At 38.3% G+C, this 19,519-nt stretch overlaps 2 protein-coding genes across 8 annotated transcripts in view; one reads left to right on the plus strand and one right to left on the minus strand.

The window, feature by feature from the left end:
* The window catches only part of lama2 (laminin, alpha 2), a 149,835-nt gene extending 145,607 nt beyond the window's left edge, over positions 1–4,228 (minus strand). For 5 of the 7 annotated variants that reach the window (XM_016668171.1, XM_007542962.2, XM_016668150.1 and 2 more), the window contains exon 1: positions 3,874–4,228. In XM_016668171.1, coding sequence (XP_016523657.1) covers positions 3,874–3,952 — 79 coding nt within the window. In that variant the 5' untranslated portion in view covers positions 3,953–4,228. The remainder of the gene's footprint in view (positions 1–3,873) is intronic. The other 2 variants (XM_016668177.1, XM_016668169.1) reach the window with 1 other exon arrangement.
* Positions 4,229–6,202: 1,974 nt separating this feature from the next.
* Positions 6,203–18,708, plus strand: LOC103135164 (vesicular inhibitory amino acid transporter-like). Its single transcript, XM_007547780.2, has 8 exons — positions 6,203–6,335; positions 6,533–7,193; positions 12,922–13,058; positions 13,196–13,322; positions 13,830–14,032; positions 15,530–15,767; positions 15,895–16,057; positions 17,361–18,708. Exons 1-8 carry the CDS (start codon positions 6,232–6,234, stop codon positions 17,669–17,671), a joined length of 1,944 nt encoding a protein of 647 aa, XP_007547842.1. The 5' UTR covers positions 6,203–6,231; the 3' UTR covers positions 17,672–18,708.
* The last annotated feature ends 811 nt before the right edge of the window (positions 18,709–19,519 follow it).

Below are 19,519 nucleotides of genomic sequence, written 5' to 3' on the forward strand. Positions count from 1 at the left end.
TTATCTCTATGTCATCATCTCTCTTAAAAACTTCCTCCTGGTTCCTCTGGACCGTCCATCTGCCCACTTCATCTATCCTTCATTAATGCCTCACCCAATGTCTAACAACTCTTGAAGACCACATCTTCCTTTCTCTTTCAGACCTGGGGCTCCTCCCCCTCCTCTTTTCTTCTACTGATTATCTCCTGGTGTCTGTCTGAGCTCCGTCGCTGACAGAGAGCATGCCTGGTTGACACGCCTAGTAATGAGGCTGCTAACACAGATGGCCTCTCCCGCCTTCTTCTGCTCACTCTCTTCTCTCTCTATCTCTCACACACACACACACTCACACAAGTATGCAGAAACGCTCCCATACTGATGGCAGCCCCCCTCCATTTCCTCCGCAGGAGGTCCACAGCACTCCTGGGTTAAACACAAACAGGGGGATGTTCTCAAGAAGATAAATAGAAAAAGGCATGGCAAGCAATACCTTGTTCTAATCAGTCTGGAGACAAACACCACCAAATTCTCCCTAAGCATGGAAATAAACTCAATAATCAATTATATCTTTATGACCACTTATAAGTAGAGTTAGAAAATAATGTTCTTCTGGTAAAACTTAGATCCTGGCTTATACACAGCAGGGCGTTAGACCAAAGCATGTGCAGTGCTATATCAGGACCAAGCCACTGCCTGCTTAGCACAACATTTTTCTTTTAACTTCAAAAGGAACCTAGACTTGCCATTGTCTTTCTATACTATTTTGCTTGAGAAAATGAGTGTAGTCTCTTTTTCATATTTTGAGATCAGAGATGACTGCTCCCATCTTCAGACCACATTGTTGCAACAGCAATCGAGAATTTTATCCCAGAAACGGGAAAACACAAATCCATGTGACATTTTTCTGCCACGCTGGCTCAGATCGTTACGGAGTTTTCTGAAAACTCAATATTAGGCAAACTTTTATAACAACGTATCTGATTGTTACTTGAGGAAACACATTAAAAATATGACCTTCAAAACAACAGAATTTCTTGCGATGCTACTTGGTGTTTTGTTTTGTTTTTCTTTTCTTTTCCATCTCAGCTGTCAGTCCTCATCTTTAACCAGGCTCTATTGCTCATTTTTCATTGTTGACAATGTCACGACCCAAACGCGCACAAATACACACACACACACGCCCACACACACACACACACACACACACACACACACACACACACACACACACACACACGCACACACACGCACACACACCCTATAAAAGAGCGGTCGTTCTTTCTGGTTCATTTCATGGCACGATTTGTTCCACAAGTAGATTAATCAATTCAAGTCTCATTCCTTACTCATTTGAGATCATCAAATTCTGAACACATTTTTTTTTTCCCAACTGTACTAAAAATTCTATCTTTTTCAAACAGAAATGTGCGTGTAGAAGAAAAGCTTAATACTGGAGTGTCGTGATCTCAGGTTGTTTGAGTTGGTTTTGGGTTTGTTTATTCTCTTTTCCTCTGTCTCTTTCTTTGATTAGATTAGTCTGGTTTCGTTTTTATTTTAGTTCAGCCCTTGGTCATTCTAGTTTATTTACCATCTAGCGTAATTCTTTGTTACTCTAGTTTAATTATGTTTCTAAGATCCTGTTAATCTTTAGTATTAGATTTATTTTCTAGTTAACTATGTACTCTCCTTCACCCCTTGTGTCACTTCCTGTCTCTCTCCCCTCACACCTGCAGCCTGTTAGCTCATTAACCCAGGTCTGTTTGTTCAGGATTCAATCTCCCAGTACTTAAGCACCTCTTCTCCTGTTACTCCTTGCTGGTTCTTCCATTACTTCCCTGTTTCACACCATGTGGGGGAACAAATGGGGCCTTGATGGTTTTTCTCTGTGGATTATATGTATTTTTTTGTTCTGCCCTGGCTCCCCATGGTTTTTGAAAGTTGATATTTTCATCATTTTTATTAAAATCTTCAAATTCACTTGACAACTCAGCCTCCATGCCTATTGATCCAGTGCAGCCTCCAGACATCATGACACAAAGAGCTGTTTATTGTAAGGATTGGTGCATCTTGGACAAAGAAGAACTGACAAAGAAAGTATGTACAGATGGGTTAAATCATAACTAAAGTTTGCAGACACAGAACTACAGTGTTGGGACGTTAATCTCATGTTTTACACTTTTGGGTAACTTATATTTCATGGACAACACAAACTGGATTGACAACCTGTTGAGAAATCCCATTATTTCTTTTTTAAGTTTTTGTGTATTATCTTTTCTCTCTCCTGCTGACAAACCAGCGCCTCTTTGCCCCCAATCTGACTGCACTGAAACTATATCTGAAAAGTTGTAGTTCATATCACCTTACAACAGTATGAATATGAACAAAAATCACAGGAATGACCCAGTAAGGAACACATGAGGACTGCACCCACCTATGCCAGCACTGCTTTAAACTACTGCCAACAAGTAGATGCTACAAAGCCTTTTGCACCCACACAAGCAGACTCAAAAGCAGTTTTCCCCCCAGAGCATTTACTGCTCCATATCAAGACACAATGCTAACTGCCAAACGACAAAAGCACAACCAAATTTTAAATTGCATCTGTCCATTAGTTTTCTCAACAACAAACAACAAAAAAACATTGACTACTATATGATATCATAGTACTTGTGCATCATAGAGTCTATGCATGTGTAGTTATGAACCTAATGTCATTGCTCTACACATTTGTATGCATTGTACCAACAATAAATCTATTCTTATGAATAGCATAATGCTAATTCATTTCATGTTACTTGTTGTGTGTTCTGGAGCACACGCAACGAGTAACATGGACGAGAAGAAAAACAAGATCACATATCAACAACACTGTAAAATCTACATTCATTATACTGCTCTCTATTACACTTGCTCTTTATAACATTGTAAATGCGCTTCTTTTCTGTGCATTTAGACGGAGATGATATAAAACTCATACTTTTAGATGCACCAAAATATGTGGTAAGTTTTTCCACTCCACTGTCACCACATGTATGCTCAGTACTAGAGAGTGCTGTAATGTCAATGACACAACACAAGTACTTGCCATCCAGGAGGAGTGAATGCTGCAAGTCTGACTCGATATAATCTGGAATTTATATGTCGCTGAATAAAAATGACTTTCTTTTTTTTTTGTAAACCCTGAATTGAATCCTTAAAAAAGTATAGATTCAAGATTTTTTACTGCGGTGTCAGACAAGATTCTGATATCAGTATTAAATCACAATGACCTAAGAAGTCAAACACTCCAACATTTAACAAAAAAATGTAACTTACTAAATAACAGGTGCCTTTTATCTTAAAGTATTGATAGTATTAAAAAGTTAAATTTGAAAGACTGATTAATAGTTTTCCAGCTGCAGACTAAAGCAGCCAAATTACTTTTTTCTGCCTCTTATCACCAGAGGATCTTTAAAAGGTCATGACGTAGAAAAGTTCAAGCAATCAACGTAATTTATGGCTTTAGAAATAACACGTGTGTCTGTAATCTCTTTGTTTCTCAAGCAGAGCAAACAAGCAGGCCGAAAATCCCTCTGCAAGTCTTTACGGCTCACATGTGGTTCCTGGGTTATTGATAACGGGAGTTTCATCTGATCCCATTTGAAACGTTGCCGTGGGAACCTGGTGTACGTCGAGATGTCGTAGTTCGGCTACACGCAAATGGAAAAGCCAGACCTGGGGAAGTGCGTTTCATAAGTCTGTGTCAGATATTGAGTCGGTCTTTTAGATGTAAAGTGGAGTTCGGGGCATGAAGAAGGACCTTTGTGAACGACACCGAGCTCTGGATGTCACCCTCAAACGACAACAGCGGCGGCTACTGGAGCATCGATTACCTATCGCTCTCTGGTGACTCACCTCTCTGCTGGGTATGGCAGCATTGCCATAGCAACGCGTCGATAAGCACCAGTAGGGAAAGAAGTAGTGCTCGATCCATCTCGCTCTGTGTGGTTTGATGCCCTGCTGCGCGCCGCGGAGTGAGCGCCGTCCTCTCCGGCGCTTTGGTGTTGAATGACACAGAAAAGTTTGACACAAGCTGAGCCAAACTTTTCCTGCAGGCCTCCTCCTTTTCTCTCTCCTCCTTCTTCCTCTTCCTTCAAAAATAGCGCAGAGAGATGGATGGATATAAAGATGGATAGACATTAAAAAAAAACCTCTCAAGGTGAGACGGGCACTAAAACACGGCATCTAAAAGGGTCCTAAAAAGTACATTAGCGCTTTTTTTTTTTTCCTGAAACAGAGCTTGGAGATAAAAGCCTCAATACTACAAAGCAAATGAAATATTACATCAACTCCGTTCTGGTTAACACAAACAGAGCATACAATGGGGGGAGGGGGAAAGTAGATGTGGAAAAGATGTATTTGTGCGCAGAAATACTTTGAAACTTGAGAGAAGTTTTTGTGCTGCTGAGTCCTGTAAGCTACAGACACTGCTGCTCTATGGCTCCTCCTGCTGCCCTGCACAACTCACCACATTCTGGGGCAAAACCTACTAAAACACAGCTGGATGCTGCTATGAAAACAACAAACAGCTTGGTTGTGTGTGCAGCCTAAATTATACATGCCGCTCAAAACATAAACTCCAAGCACTCCATGTCTTAACATATTTATGTTGCAAAGCAGCATACAAGACTATAAAAATCAATGTTTATTCACCTGGACTGCACAGAAGACGCAACAGTGACATGGTCAACGAGTCGGCAATTCAGCAAAAGCATTTTTGTATTTCTCGAACAAGCTTTAGGTCCTTGAGCATCTGTAGAAAGAATGTTCCGTTTTCTGTAACTCCGTAGTTAAAAGTGCAGACCATTCTGCAGTCGTCTGGGGAAGCAACGGCATCAGAACCAGTCACTTAAAAATGCTGAACAAGCTAAAGACGACTGGCTCTATAGTGGGAGAGCTGATTAATCACAGAAAGACGGTTCACAAAATGCTAGCCATTATAGAAAACACTTAACATTCACTTTGCATCGTAATCTGACAACATGTTCTGTGAGAAGTTTCTTCAGCACGGACCACTGCAGGAGATCTTTTCTGCCCAGAGCTAAGAAGCGCACTAATTTTGTTTTGCTTCCAATTAGAAAGACTTTCCTGCAGTGTTTAAAGCATCTTTACCTCCCCAGGCTTTCAGAAGGTCTTTAAAAGTTTTAGAGTTTACGTGGGTTTATCGGGGATGCTGACACTGACCGCACTGTCAGCATTAGTAAGGTGTTTTTGAGATTACTGCACTCTTCTGGACACCTCGGTTGTTCACACACACAGTGGAAACCAGAAGTTCACATAAACTGAATAAAAAGATACTTTTAATTACCAAACTTATTTCTATTTGGTACATGCCTGAGAAGTCAGCGAGAATGTTTTTAGAGATTTTTTTGTAATTTTCTTTTAATTTTAAAGTTTACATACAGAATATACTGTCTCTATAAGCATTCAGGGAAAACCCCCTAATTGGTTAACTAACACATTTGAGTTAAGTGGAGGTCAAAAGGTAAGTTTGACCTCCAAATTCACCTCAACAATATCTGAAGGTCAAGTTTAAAAACATGTTTACATCACTTAGATTGAGACTCATTATGGTAAAATATTTTTCTGTCAAGCTGTGGTATTATTACTATTTTCTGTTATTTTGAAATGGTAACAAAAATAATTATTTGCCAAGTTATCTACTACACAATTTAGTAGTCTAAAGAATGTCTCAAAGATTTAAAGGTCCAAATTTGGTAGCTTAACAAAAAATTATTCTCAGTTAAAAAAAAAAATGAGTAAGGATTTATTTGACTTTTCAGCACCAAAAATTAGAAAATAAAATCATGATTTGAAAGTTTTGCGCACATCTTTATATACCAAAATATAAAATTTTGATCAACTGTTTTCAGGAGAGTACATGAATCTGAATAAATAAATTCCCTGAAAAGGATTTTTTCCCATCGACTGCCTATTTGAGTGTAAACAAACCTGCTGTGAAGGCCATTAAACCTGTTTAGTCCTTCACTGCTGAAAGCACAGGCATATTATAAAGTTACAGCTCAACAACCTGTCAATCACTGTGTATGAATGCCTTATTTGAAAACTTTTGGGCCCACATTGTGTGTGTGTGTGTGTGTGTGTGTGTCTGTGTGTTTGTTTGGCTGCACATATCTATTCAAACGTGAGTGGGGTTATAACTCAGAACCTCACAACACATGAAGGCAGAGTGTGTTGGAGCCAAAGCTGAAGATGGGGTCCCCTCTCTGGGGTCGAAGCCCTGGCCAGCCCTGGAGGGTAGTTTGGTCTCTGTGGGGACGAGCCGTGTCAAGATTAGTCTGGGATCGGACAACAAGGTAAGTCACAACTTGATGGACAACTATTATGTCTTGCTTTTTCACAATTCTGAATTTACTGCATGGTTTTACTCACCAAATTTTGGGGGGATTCCTAGATTGTCTGAATAGTTCTGAGCTTGACCACAGTGTAAGAATGTGATTTTTTTATTAATGACGCTGCTGTAGGGACTCACTTGAAAGGTTTTCCTGGACAGGCTTTTTGAAGAAGATGAAGAGACGCTGGTTCTGACATGCAACGATGAATTGAATCGAACCTACAACGAGGGTGAAAGATCGCCTATTAAAAGCGTCAAAAGCAGAAATAATCCCCAGAGTGATGACGCCAAAGAAAGCCAATCATTCACAGGTGAAAATGGACAGGTTTTCACACATGAAGATGGCAAAACCTTGAAGGATAAACACAAAAGTTTAAGATCCACTGTTAGTCCCAGGCTGGAGAGTCCAACGTTTGAAGAAACTGGAGCTGAAGTACTCTCCACATCTGTTGATGTAACTTCAGCAAACTCCTGTCCAATCAAAGATACAAAAGGCTTCGGCAAGGGAAAACAACTGTCTGAGATGCAAGGAGACAAGAGGGAGAAGAATTTAAGTTTAAACCAGAATCCAGAGAAAAAGTGTACTTTCTGCATGGTACACAGGTCTTCTAGCGGGAAACTCTCCGGAGATAGAAATAAGGAAAATGAAGAGGATGAAACGACGGGCACTCATAATCTATTAATCTCACTTCAAAAAGAGCATGTCACCACAAATCTGGCCTCTCCAGTTCGAAGCCTCAGCACTGATGCCACAGCTCTGAATTCCCACCCCACCATCACGGCCTGGGAGGCCAGCTGGAACGTCACAAATGCCATCCAGGTACGCGGAAGCAGATCGCGTGTTCCCCAAAAATGTACATTTCAATTCATGCAAGAATAAAAACCTTCACTTTAAATTTAATCGACACCCAAACTAACACGAAGTAATTGGTTTGTGAGCAAAAACATTAAAAGTAGCAAATATTTATGTCTGCAAACACCTTTAACCGTCTACCTCCAAAATAAAACACAAGATGCTGTAGGCAGCAAATTAGTAAAAGGTCAACCAGCAACACCCAGTGAAAGGAACTTGAGTGAAGTCGCCCCCACCCATCTCCCCTCAAATGAAACAAAGGTGGCGTCAAAATCTTTGTAGCACAGTTGATTGACACCCTATTTGTTTGACTCTGGAAATGTGTGTGTGTGTGTGTGTGTCCTCGTTGACCGTCGAGCTCCGGAAATATTTATTAATATCTTTAAAATGAACATTTTTGCTGCATAAACCAGCGCAAACGTTTGACTCTAATTTTGTTTGATTTGAGGACGGAGGTGGGGGAGGACTTCACTCAGGTCAGCTTACCTTCCTCTAGTCTCTTAAGTGTTTCAGAATGATCCGTTTGTACTGTGTTTCCCTTTCTTTTTGAGTTATTTATTTCAAACCAGTGCTACTTTAAAGACTAAATTGCAACTTTTAAGAGCCCTAATGTTTTCCCTCTGATTATTACGTTACACACCATTCCCCCTTTTTCTTGGAAACCTTTTCTTAAGCCGTTTCTCTAAAAGACAAATGCAAAATGTAAATGCCAAATGCTGCGGGTGTTAAGCTGCTCACTGCATTAAAAAAGCATCAAGCATTTTGCATTCTATTTAATTTGCTCTTATTGTGTGTGTGTATGCTTTTTTTTTTTTTTTTAACATTACCAGACAATGCTTTGTAGTCTCGGAGGCTGTTTGTCAGACACTCTCTCGTCTTCATTATCAAATTAAGTGTGAATCAAATCATAAAAAAAAAAAAAAAAATCTCCTGGTCACACAGTGTCTGCATTGCAGTAAAACTAATAGCTCATTATGCTGCAAATGCTGGGCTGTATTCAACCACTCATGTAAATGTACTCTTTCAATGAATGGCTGTAGTGTAATTGGACAGAGTCACCAGGTCCGTTGAGAATCCATTATGACATTAGGGCATCAATATCCAGCCGTACAAACACACGCAAATGCTGACAGTGCACATCCCTTTAGGAGATGGGGGGAATATGCATTCGATGTCTTTGTGTTTTCAATGTAAAAATTATTTTTAGTCGCTCTAAATACAGTTATCATGCAGCAAATGATGATTACAAGATAAACAAGTATGATATACGCATGGTTTGTTAGTATGAGTATATTTATCTGAGTGCCAGGATGTTTTTCCTTTTTCCTTCTCAATGAAAAAAACATTTTACCATTTCATATTCTTTAAACTACCTATTAAAACTAATGGTGCTCTCCTAATTCTTGCAGCTAAAAACATAAAAAGTAAAAATACAGTAAAATTTGTGTAAATTGCCATTTGTTTTGTCACAATAAAGATAATTTGCAGATCTTACAGAAGTGAAAAATGGAAGCATTTTATCTTTTATCAAACATTTTCCTTTGATTTATTTATTGATACCCTTATAATTGAATGCCTGCCACCATAATAAACTTTTTATTATAGGGCAAATTTGCTGCTAAAAAATGCATAAAAAACCAACTGTGTCTCTCGGCGCTCTCAGGGTGGGAATATTTTGAAACTCGGTTTGATATCCAACCCGATTGTTAATGAGGGAGCACTAGAACGTGTGCGCCTGTGAGAAGATTTTTGTTTTATTTATTTATATCGGATTGAGAATTCCTGAAATTCATTTTATAGTCGGTGAAAAAAAAAAATCCTTTCTACTTAGAAGAGATACTTTTCTTTAAATTGCTTTGAAAAAATCAGGACCTGAGCTCATTTTGATTCTTTAAATCAGAAGCGAGTTGGTGAGGATAGTTAACCCTGTTTTTGTGTTGTAATCAGTCCAGTTGCTCTCTTTCTATTCTTGTGACTCTTCTGCTTCAAAACACATTTACAAAAATATTCCACTGGTTTTGATAGTTGTGTTTCGAAAATGATCTGTACAGTGTTTCCCAAAAACATATTCAGAACCCTTAAATATTTCACATTTTGTCGTGCTACAGCCACATAATTAATTCTATTTTCTTGAGATTTTACATAATACACCATCACAAAAAAAAAAAAACATAATTGTGAAGCAGCATGGAAAGAAAATTTATTTTATAAAAGTCTTAGAAAAACTACTTTGTGCAGCAGGCAGAGCTACATGTACATATGCACAACTAGAGATTGACCCTTTTTGTTATTTGCAAAACAGCAGTCAGACATGATGGAGGGCATATGCTAAAATCAATGTTCAAGTCTTGTATTGATTCACAACTGGATTTAGGTCTTGACTTTGACTGATGCTTTCAAACACACGCATGTGTTTGACGTTAAATGTGTGGCTGTCGCTCTCTTGTTGTCTTGCTTGAAGGTGAACTGATGGATCTGTCTAAAGTCTGTCTGTTTTTTTTTTGTTTTTAGGATCTTCTTGTATTTAACTTATTCCCTGCTAATGAGAAGCAGCATGGCAGCATGATTCTGCCACTGCCAAGTTGGTCGGGATTTGTGTGATAAGGTTGTTGTGCAATTTTCCACGGGGTTTGAAAGGCAAACTAGAATATTCACCCTGTTGTCCTGTTGGTTGCACCAATTTCCATTTATACTGAGGACAAATGTCACACTAGTGGATTCTCTCTTTACTTATTTGTTCACTTCTGATGGCGTTCACACTCGATTTTATTTAGGGGTTTTAAAACAAGACCCTTACACCACCGTTTCCAATTTTCATTTGTAAAAGAGATGATTAACCGTTAATCTGTTTCCTAACACTTCACAAGCATGTGGTGTATGTGTGTGTATTTTTTATTTTTTTAAATAAGATCTGACTAAAGTCACAAAGTCTGAGAGGTTCAAGGAGTATCAATGTTTTTCAAGGGACTAAAAATAAGCTTTCATGTTTTGTTTTTTTTCTGTAAAAAGTGATTAAGTGTCATTTTCACCACTAAGAATAATGAGCATAGGAATTTATCTTGCATAATTTGGTGCTTAATACTTTCATTAACCGTTGACCTACTAAGACGGCAGCTGAATAGTAAAGTAAAGGTTGTTAAGGCAACATTTTCTTTTTATTTCATATTTAGTGAGAAATGATCCTAACTTTCAAACAGTGTCTAGGAAAGTAAGCCTGTCTCTCTTGACAGAAACTCCTCCTCTCTTGTATTGACTCTAGAATAATAACACACTTTGATAGGACTCGGATATGGGAATTTCACTGTGATTTTAAGAAATGGCACTTTCCGTTATTTAAATGTCAAACCTGTCTGGTTTCTACTCATACCAGCTCCACCTAATCCCCTCATGATAGTGAAAAGACATTTTCCTGTCACTTTTTTTTTAAGGAAAAGACATGCGCTTGCATAAAATGTTGGAAATGACCCGAAGGGTGAAGCACTAGGACATTTTCACCGCGAAAGTCCAGCTGTAGCAACAAATCGTTGAATGCTTTGTATAAAAATGATGTCTTAGTTATAAGAGTGGAGAGAGAAAAGATGATAAAAAAAAAAAAAACCCAAAACAACCATTTGTTTTCTCTCGAGCCAATCATGGATGTATTTCTTTCCTATATTGTGCTCCTTTGTGATTGGGAGCCGCTTCAGGTTGTGCTCAGAGTAACCAATTAGCTGGCAAAAACACAGAGAGAAAAAGAAGTGCCGTGGAAGAGCAAGGGGAGATGAAATCAAATACTTGAGTGTCAGTTTTCTCTCAAACCGCTTTCATCCCCAGCCGCTCCATTTGAACATCAAAGCTCCATCAGCATATGCCTAACAGACAGCAGTTACCAAATAGAAACTTGAAAAGGGATAATGTTCACTTGTCTGTTTATGTATCCACAGTGTGTGTTTGAGTCTGCGGTGTGTGTGATGTGCTTCCACGGAGCTCTCAGTGAGCCTGTGTATCTGCATGTTCCAACATTCGCAACACAACAACTCCATCAAAGTAGCTTGTTGCCTCCTCTGATCTCTCATCATCCAACCTTGTGCTCTCTTACAGCGAGGCTTCACCTCTCCTTCCACCCTCTCTCCTGCTCTTGTCCCTCTTCTTCCTTCGTCCTCCACCGCCCTCCCCGCACGTCCCCCAGAATCCCACTTTCACCTCCCTTCCCGCTCCTCCTCCTCCTCCTCCTTCCCTCTCTGGCAGTCTCTTACATTTCTGTCTTGGTGACGGGCCAAAGCCCGACTCGCCTCTTCTTTCTGCTCCTGCTGGTCTCCTGCATCCTCAGACTCTCCAGGCGTCTCGCCAAAACTCTCCTCTCGCCTTCTCGTCATCCAATCATGAACAGTTCTTTCATCTCTTTTCTCTTCCTTTCCAGTTCAGCTGTCTTTATCCCATTAGAGTTAGATTCATTTATTTTTTTTTTTATAATTTCATGGGTCTCTGTACAAAATACAGACTTATTAAGGTAATCTTACTAACCGAACCTTTTCACTTTTTGTCACATTACAACTATACACCTAATGGAAAGACAGACAGAGGAAAATAGAAGTAATCCTGAAAGAAAACGTGCAGAAGACAGAAGAAGACCTGAGACTGATCTGACGGTTAAATCGTAATGCGGATCAGCTTTAATGGCACAAACATAAGAAATTAGACTTTGGTTTCACCTGCTTTAATTTGAATGGCTCAAATAAATCCATATCTATGTTTTAGAGTGGCTCAGTCAAAGTCAAGATTTAACTCCAAGCCTGTGCAAGACATGCAAATGCACATTTTAGAAATCACAACAAAATTCTCTAAATACACGCACGACTGTGCTGTAGCAATATGTGAAGTGTTCTACTACAGTAATAATTTTATTTTACTTCATTCTGACTTCTTTGAACTATGGTTTAACTTAATCGAAGGCAGGTTTGTTCAATTTGGTAAACTGACTTTGTATTTGAAAGGCTCCACGATTAGTCGAACATATTGGTTTAAATATGTTGTAATTTTCCTATTAACTTAAAAATTGTTGATTGTAATACTTAAAAACTCATAATTACTTCAAAAAATTTTATATCTTTGTGATATTTTTCACCCATAGAGGTCAAAATGTTTTTTCAAGGCCCTTTCTGTACTGGAATCTGCAGATAATTTTTATCAAACGTTTATTTTTTAAGAAAAACAAACAAGGTACTGCAAACAAATTGGCAAATAGACGCATAATAATAATAATAATAATTTATTATTACGTATCTGTTCTAATTAGAGATGCATGTTAACCCTACCATTTAGGAGTAAAAGTTATTTTCAATACATTTTTCATATTTTTGATTATTAAACCTTCTTCACAGTGATCACGAATTTGTGGAAGGCAGGAAATTTTGTTGAGTTTGAATTTTAAAATGGATGCAATTTTAATTCAGGTGTGTGTTTTACACATCTGTCAAAGATTTCTCAACTACTGCAAAACACATAAAAGTAACGAAAACCATGAAAAGAGCATCATTTTTCATGTAATAAAGGGCAAAGAAAATTAGACTATGAATCATGTTAAGTCTGCTCTGTTGCAACCTTCAAATTTAAAAGAGTTTTAGAATCGCCTTATTACCGCTTGCTCTTTTCAGTCTCTGAAATTCCTTTTTAATTATTTTATTTATTTATTTTTTAACTCTTTTTACTTCCTCAGGGTATATTTGTATTGGGATTGCCATTTGCTCTGGTTCAGTCAGGCTACGTGGGGTTGATGGTGCTTGTTCTATCAGCCTGGGTCTGCAACCACACAGGAAGGAAGTTGGTGGCCTGTTTGTACGAAGAGGAACGCAGGTAAACTTTCTATCACGGTACACTTGGTAAGCTTTTAGATTTTAATTAAAGCCAGTCTAGTTTCACGGTCCTAACATTACTGCTTGTTATGTTTGAGGTCACATTGTCATAGCGAATTTGTTTTTCTGTATTTTTAGTGGAAAATCTAGCTTTGTGTCTAAGGTCAGAGTCCGACACAGCTACCAGGATATCATGGACGCCTGCTGCAAAGGACTGTGGCCAAACTGGTCAGTAGTTGGAGGATGGATGATCAATATAGCCCAGGTAAAGCTGAACTTTTGCTTCACCTGCCCACAGAAAACACTCCCTCACAGGTTTTCCACCCCGGATTCGTTTTTGACATTAATCTGATTTTTCACATCGGCAATCTCTTCACAGCCGCCTTTCTCTGTCTGTGAAACGTTGCTCGCGTTTTACCCTTCAGTCTCCTTCTGCACCTCTGAAACTTCCATTTTCACATTTATCATTTCTTGATTCGATTACCGTGACAGGATCATCCGGGGTTCGCTCTCCAAAATCCACGACCGACCAAGAGTTCCTCAGCACACCTTCTCACTCACTCCCACACCAGAGATCATATCTGAAAAAACCTCCGCTGACTTCCATCCCCTCAACCGATTCGATTCAAAGTGCCTTTGTGAATCATGTAAAGCTTTTTGTAAAGAAATATTACTCTTTGCTGGATTAAAAAAAACCCCTAAGACTTGCAAAACGTGGCTATGTAAGCTCTTGATTTCCTACAACATTCACGGGGAAAATCTGTGTTTTTAGGTAATTGAGCTGCTGATGACCTGCACCCTGTACCTGCTTGTTTCCACCAGTCTGCTGTGTGACAGTCTGTCAGCAGTGGCTCCTCCCAGATCGGCGTGTTCACTGATGTCGCTGATGTTCCTTCTGCCCTGCTTGCTGCTAACTGATCTCAGACCAGTCTCCGTGCTCAGCCTGCTCTGCTCCCTGGCTCACATACTGATAAGGTGATGGAAATAAAGTGGAGACATATTTTACTTTTCCCGCAGAACTGTGGAAAGTAAAAAAAAGAAAAGAAAAAAAAAGTGATCCACACACATGTAAGGCTAATGCATCATTTTTAAGATGTGAGGTGGACAGTCTAATACGCTCTTATTCTCACTCCTGCAATCTTGTTGCAGCTGCTGCTGGGTCGGCGCTTTTCTCACCTGCTACCGACTACTTTTGCTGTTTGCTTGATTTATTTCTAATGCCTTTTTGAGCCTGTTTTGAGCCAAGAAGTGCAAAGATGGGGGTAGATACTGTCTGCTTCAGGAGTTCTGAGAACTGGCTGGTCCCTTTTTTGCTTTTTAATGTTGCGGACCGGCACATTACATCTTGGTTCTGACTATGGTAATTCTAGACACTTTTTTAAATCTATTCAGTCCACTCTGCTGCACCATTTGATTAATTAACTTGCAGGAGCAGAGAAAAAAAATGGGCGAAAGCATGCAACTATATCTCAATATGACTAAAGCGGTGCTCGAAAGGTTACCCACTTTTCTGAATAATTTTGATCAAACAGATAAACAAACCAAAGAGAGAAGTCAGGGGATTATTGAAAAATCTTTCTTATATTGAACTCAAAATATAGCCGAAGGCATTTTGTTGCAAGAAAGAAAAACTCTGCATTTGAGCATATCAACCAAACCCTCCTTTAATAAAAGACTCCAGTGGAGGAATGCAGACAGGAAATGGATATTCAACAGGATGCAGTAAAAGGAATCTAGGCAAAAAATGGTCAGCAAGACATTAAAAACAACAGCAACAAAATGTTTATAAGTACTGGCAGCAGCAATAGTTTAATAAATGGTGTGATGACCTGGAAGCTAAGCAGATTAAGGGCTAGAAATGTCGAAATTCCTGGAATTCCAGCAATACTCCAGCATCATGTTTTTGTTTGTTAAATACATTAGAGTAAGGACATCTTCATTTAATCACTGAGTATGTTAGTCAAAGAGTTTTCTGTGATATTTTTGATAAATAATTTGAAGACCGTGGGTTATGCGCCAAGACAGGCACCTGAAATGAACAAAGATGCGCATGGAAATGACAGACTCATCGCAATCTGAGTTTAAGCTGTTAAATATATACAACTGATCTAATGATTATCCACGAATTTCCTAGTTATTAGTTGATCTGAAATGTTGAGTAAAAAGGCAGTAATTCAAAACATTAGTTCTCTAAAAGAACAATTTCAGGTTTGTAAGTTTATGCGTAACAACACCATCATCATAAGCAGAAATCAAAGGCAAATGAGTTATTGCAAACTGAGGAAATAATGCCTTGGAATTAAGACGGGAAAAATCGAACGACTGATGATGGGAAACTTTCCAGCATCACTCTCAAGTGTGTTTTTTTTTCTTCTGTGTTGCAGTAAAGGAACAAATTTAAGTCTCCCAAATGTTTAAAAATCTTTTTTTAAGAATATTGTACCTTTTGCTTTTATCTCTTTTCTCTGTCAGCCTGTTAGTCATATTGTACTGTCTGAGTTGTGCCAGCAACTGGTCCTGGTCCTTCCTCTCTCTGTCTGTGGACCCAGAAGACTTCATTGTCTCAGTAGGTGTCATCATCTTCTCCTACACCTCGCAGATCTTCCTCCCTCCATTAGAGGGCATCATGGAGGACAGAGGGCAGTTTGACACCATGCTGGGGTGGACCCATGGAGTTGCATGCATCATGAAAACTACTTTTTCATTACTGGTTAGTAATGACTTGATGCCTTGTATCTATTTATTTGGCACAGACAGAGTTTCAAATGCAGATGGGACAGAAAACAGGGCGCACTGGTTTAGACACATTTTTTTTTTGAAGTGTTTCTTCCCTGCAGGCGGTGTTGACTTGGGGACCAGAGACCAGTGAAGTCATCACTGACAACCTGCCCCCTAACCTTCGACCTGTTGTCAATCTGTGTCTTCTTGCAAAAGCTCTTCTGTCTTACCCTCTGCCCTTCTACGCCACTGCTGAGATTCTTCAAACATGTTTGCTCAGAGGTGAGACTGACAGAAACTTACCCAGATTGCTTCTCTCAGCAATTCCTTGTGTCATACAGGAAAATAATATTGATGTTTTAAGGTTTTATTTTGAAGGTTCCACATCTAGTTGTGAGAATGAACATTGTCATTCATTTTTGACCAAGAAACCAAGACGCAGGCAGATCACGACACTCCGCATTCTCTGTTCATCAAATGTTAGAAATTTTGATCTCTGATTAAAACATAAAAAACAGCTAAATTATAGCAGTTTTTTCATTATATTTCCTTACCGTTTACTTGAAAGTTTTGAACTTTTTAAAAGTTCATTTAAAAAAATGGCAAAAATAATGAGTAGCAAGGGACAGAGGTGACAAAATCCAGCCAGCCACGTAACTATTAATTTGTGGCTCTTTTCCATGTCTCATAAAAACAAAAATTTAACGCCAGGTTTATTCTCCGGCTGCTCCCAAGAAGGTTTAGAGGTTTTAGACCGTAAGTGTAACGTCACCAGGCTAATCTGTTCTTCTTCAACTCATAATGGTGTTTGCAGTAACCTTGTGAGCTTCGAAGCGAAGTTAAGCAGCTGGTATCAGATTGAAATATGTGCATCTGACTTTAAATCTATTTTTTATAATTGGATTGAATTGACAATATACTTATGCATAAAAAATAGATGTTTTTTTGTTTGTCTTTTCCGTTTTTGAAAAGTAGATTTAAGATGATATTTTTGATAACATGCACTCTGGATGTGAACTTAATTTAACTAAAAATAAAATTACCTTTATGTGGCCAGAGGGGGTTGCTAGTTTCCAACCTTGTGTGCAGGATGAGCTGTAAGTTGGTCTTCAGCTCAATTAAAATAACTTAAGTTGGAATTTCTTCTCTCTGTGCACTACTTCTGTTAGAAGATAAGATCGTCAGTCATTTTGAAGAGCAGTACAACACTGTATTTGTATGCTGACATAAACATGTGAAAGAAAAGTGGGTTCAGCTTAGCGACAAGTATTAGTTGTCAGAAGTTTAACGTAGCATAAGAAGACAGTCAAGTAACAATTAAAGATGTTGAAACATTTAAAGAAAACGTTACATCATCTGTTAACACCAGAAAGTTTAGTTTAGTGCTTCCATATTTAGGAGCTACTTCATGTTAATAAAAGAGATGCATATGATCTCCTAGAAGTTCCTCAAATTTGATGAAATGAAACAGTTTAAAAAACCAAGAGTCAACCACAAGCAGAAGTTCCTCGCGTGGTCAACAGAGCTTGCCACTAGCAAAAGCGCTGCATCTCTTTCCAACCTTTCTCCTTGGATCTCTCTCCAGATGCTTCCCTCTCATCTCCTTCCAAACTGAGAACTCAGGGAGTCTCTTGTCCGACTCTGATGGTTCGCGGCGCCTTGTTGTTGTCTTCGTACTTACTGTCCCTGCTAGTGCCCAGGTTTTCCCTGCTAATGGGGCTGACGGGGAGTGTGACTGGAGCGGCGATGACACTCATACTCCCGTGTCTGTTTCATCTGAAGCTGCGGTGGGGACGGCTCGCTGTGCAGGAGCGGCTGATAGATATGTCTATTCTGAGTCTGGGGGTTGTATGTAGTGTTGCTGGTGTGGTTTGTTCAGTGAAAAGAATGCTGTAGGAAGTTTAAATTAAGTTAGAAAATAAATTAAATTGGTAATTTTGGGTAGTTTTTTTTTTTTTTTTAGATCAATATTACTTGTGCTTATTTCTTTGTTTTATCATATTTTTTATTTCTAAATGGAGAGCGTTCTTTCTTTCTCCAGAGGTCAAACTGGTTCAAACCCTTCACAGAAATGTTGTGCATTCAGAAAGGATTCTTTAAAAGGACCCTGGAGGAAAATGGAAATTTTTTTATGAAAAGTGGTTAACCTCTCAAATATGGTTTATGCTGTAAATAAGTGAAAATACTGCATTTATATCACAGAATGCATTATATTAACTGAGTAGCTAAAATTTAAGCATGTGCATAATGGTGAACCTTGATAGGGATTATGGCAAAATATATGACTGGAGAGAAAATGAGCATGAAATCGTCTTGTATTTACTACATAAATAGCATTTAATGCGTACAAATAGAAAAAAATTATTCTATAACAGAGTTGGTATTAGCCATTTCTTTAAGTACTGAATTTTTTTGTTAATTATATTGAGTTCTTTTTCAGGTGGCAACATCTTCACAGAAATACCAAACAAATAAAATAAAAATAAAAATAAACAATTCTTCCACTGCTTGAACAAACCAGTTTTAGTTAAAGGTTACTGGTGAGGACACAATTAAACCATTAACGTGGGAGGTCAAGGGATTCTTTGAGGTTTTCAAAAACTCTATTTTGAACAAGAAGTTTGACATTTTTCCTCTACATCCATCGTACATAATCGGAAAGAGATTACAGACTGCAGTTATGTTGCCCTTAAGTCTGTTGAGGATGTAAACCTTCACATGTAAAAGACGAATCGCTAAGAAAAAATATAATCTTTACAGCTACGTTCCTGCCAACTGTGTCCCGTTTGTCCTTGTAAAAGAAATGTGACATTTCATCAATTAAACTAATAAAATTTTAAACTCTCTTTTCTTATCTTGTGTGCTGAAAACGTTAAAGTTGATATTGAAAACAAAGATTGTCACAAAACTGTGCACTGAAAAAGCGTGCTGCTTTGCTTTCAGGTAATGCAATGAATTATTTATTTATTTATTTATTTATATTTTTCATAATTGTGACGTAATTAACAAACTCAAGAGAATCCTCTCATGAGGCAGCTCTAATAGACTTGCCCAAGCACTCTTCAGATCCAAATCCAAGTGTTGAATTGCAGTTTTAAGAGAGGGCTCTAAGTAACTCCAGCCAAATTTTATATTAACCAAAATGGCTGAAGCAGCTTCTGCCAAAAGCTTAACCATTAGCTTTCATTCAAGTTTATTTACTCAGAGACACAAAAAGTCCCCATTTGTAGGCCATCTTACCATTTTTGCATCCAATTAATTTTAGAATAACTTGAAGGATTTTGCAAGCCAACATTTAATTGTTGTTTTTAGTGTCACCTGCATTACATGGTAAAGTACATATAATATATCACAGTAAAATGCAATGTTTTGCAGTATGTCACAATATGACATGATGTGAAAATGAAAATAAAAACTAGCCGTGATATAGTCAGGTTACCAACATAGCCCTTTACTTTCTCCATTTAGGAGGGTTAAATTATTGAGAAAAAATTATTTTCTATGACTAAAGGAATACAATTATGATATTAAAACTAAGAAGAATCATCCCAAAACCTCTGGTGTTATAAAATCTATCAATTCAACTTTAAATTAAGTCTGCAAAAAAGTTGTCAGTGTGTGTTCTCTGTGTGGTATGTTGAAAGTACCGATACTAAATCTTGACCTAGTGGTCAGATCTCATGCAAATTAAATTTCAGTGCTGGTGTCATGGTGGTTCTCTGTTGGTGAATGACTGAATGACTG

Source organism: Poecilia formosa, unplaced genomic scaffold (assembly GCF_000485575.1).
Source record: "Poecilia formosa unplaced genomic scaffold, Poecilia_formosa-5.1.2 Scaffold1, whole genome shotgun sequence".
NCBI lineage: Eukaryota > Metazoa > Chordata > Actinopteri > Cyprinodontiformes > Poeciliidae > Poecilia > Poecilia formosa.

Excerpts from the sequence above, each read along its gene's own strand:
- LOC103135164 (XM_007547780.2), top strand. The coding sequence starts at position 6,232 with ATGGGGTCCCCTCTCTGGGGTCGAAGCCCTGGCCAGCCCTGGAGGGTA. Across the intron at positions 7,194-12,921 it reads ACGTCACAAATGCCATCCAG|GGTATATTTGTATTGGGATT; the intron begins GTACGCGGAAGC and ends TTACTTCCTCAG. Across the intron at positions 16,058-17,360 it reads TCAAACATGTTTGCTCAGAG|ATGCTTCCCTCTCATCTCCT; the intron begins GTGAGACTGACA and ends ATCTCTCTCCAG.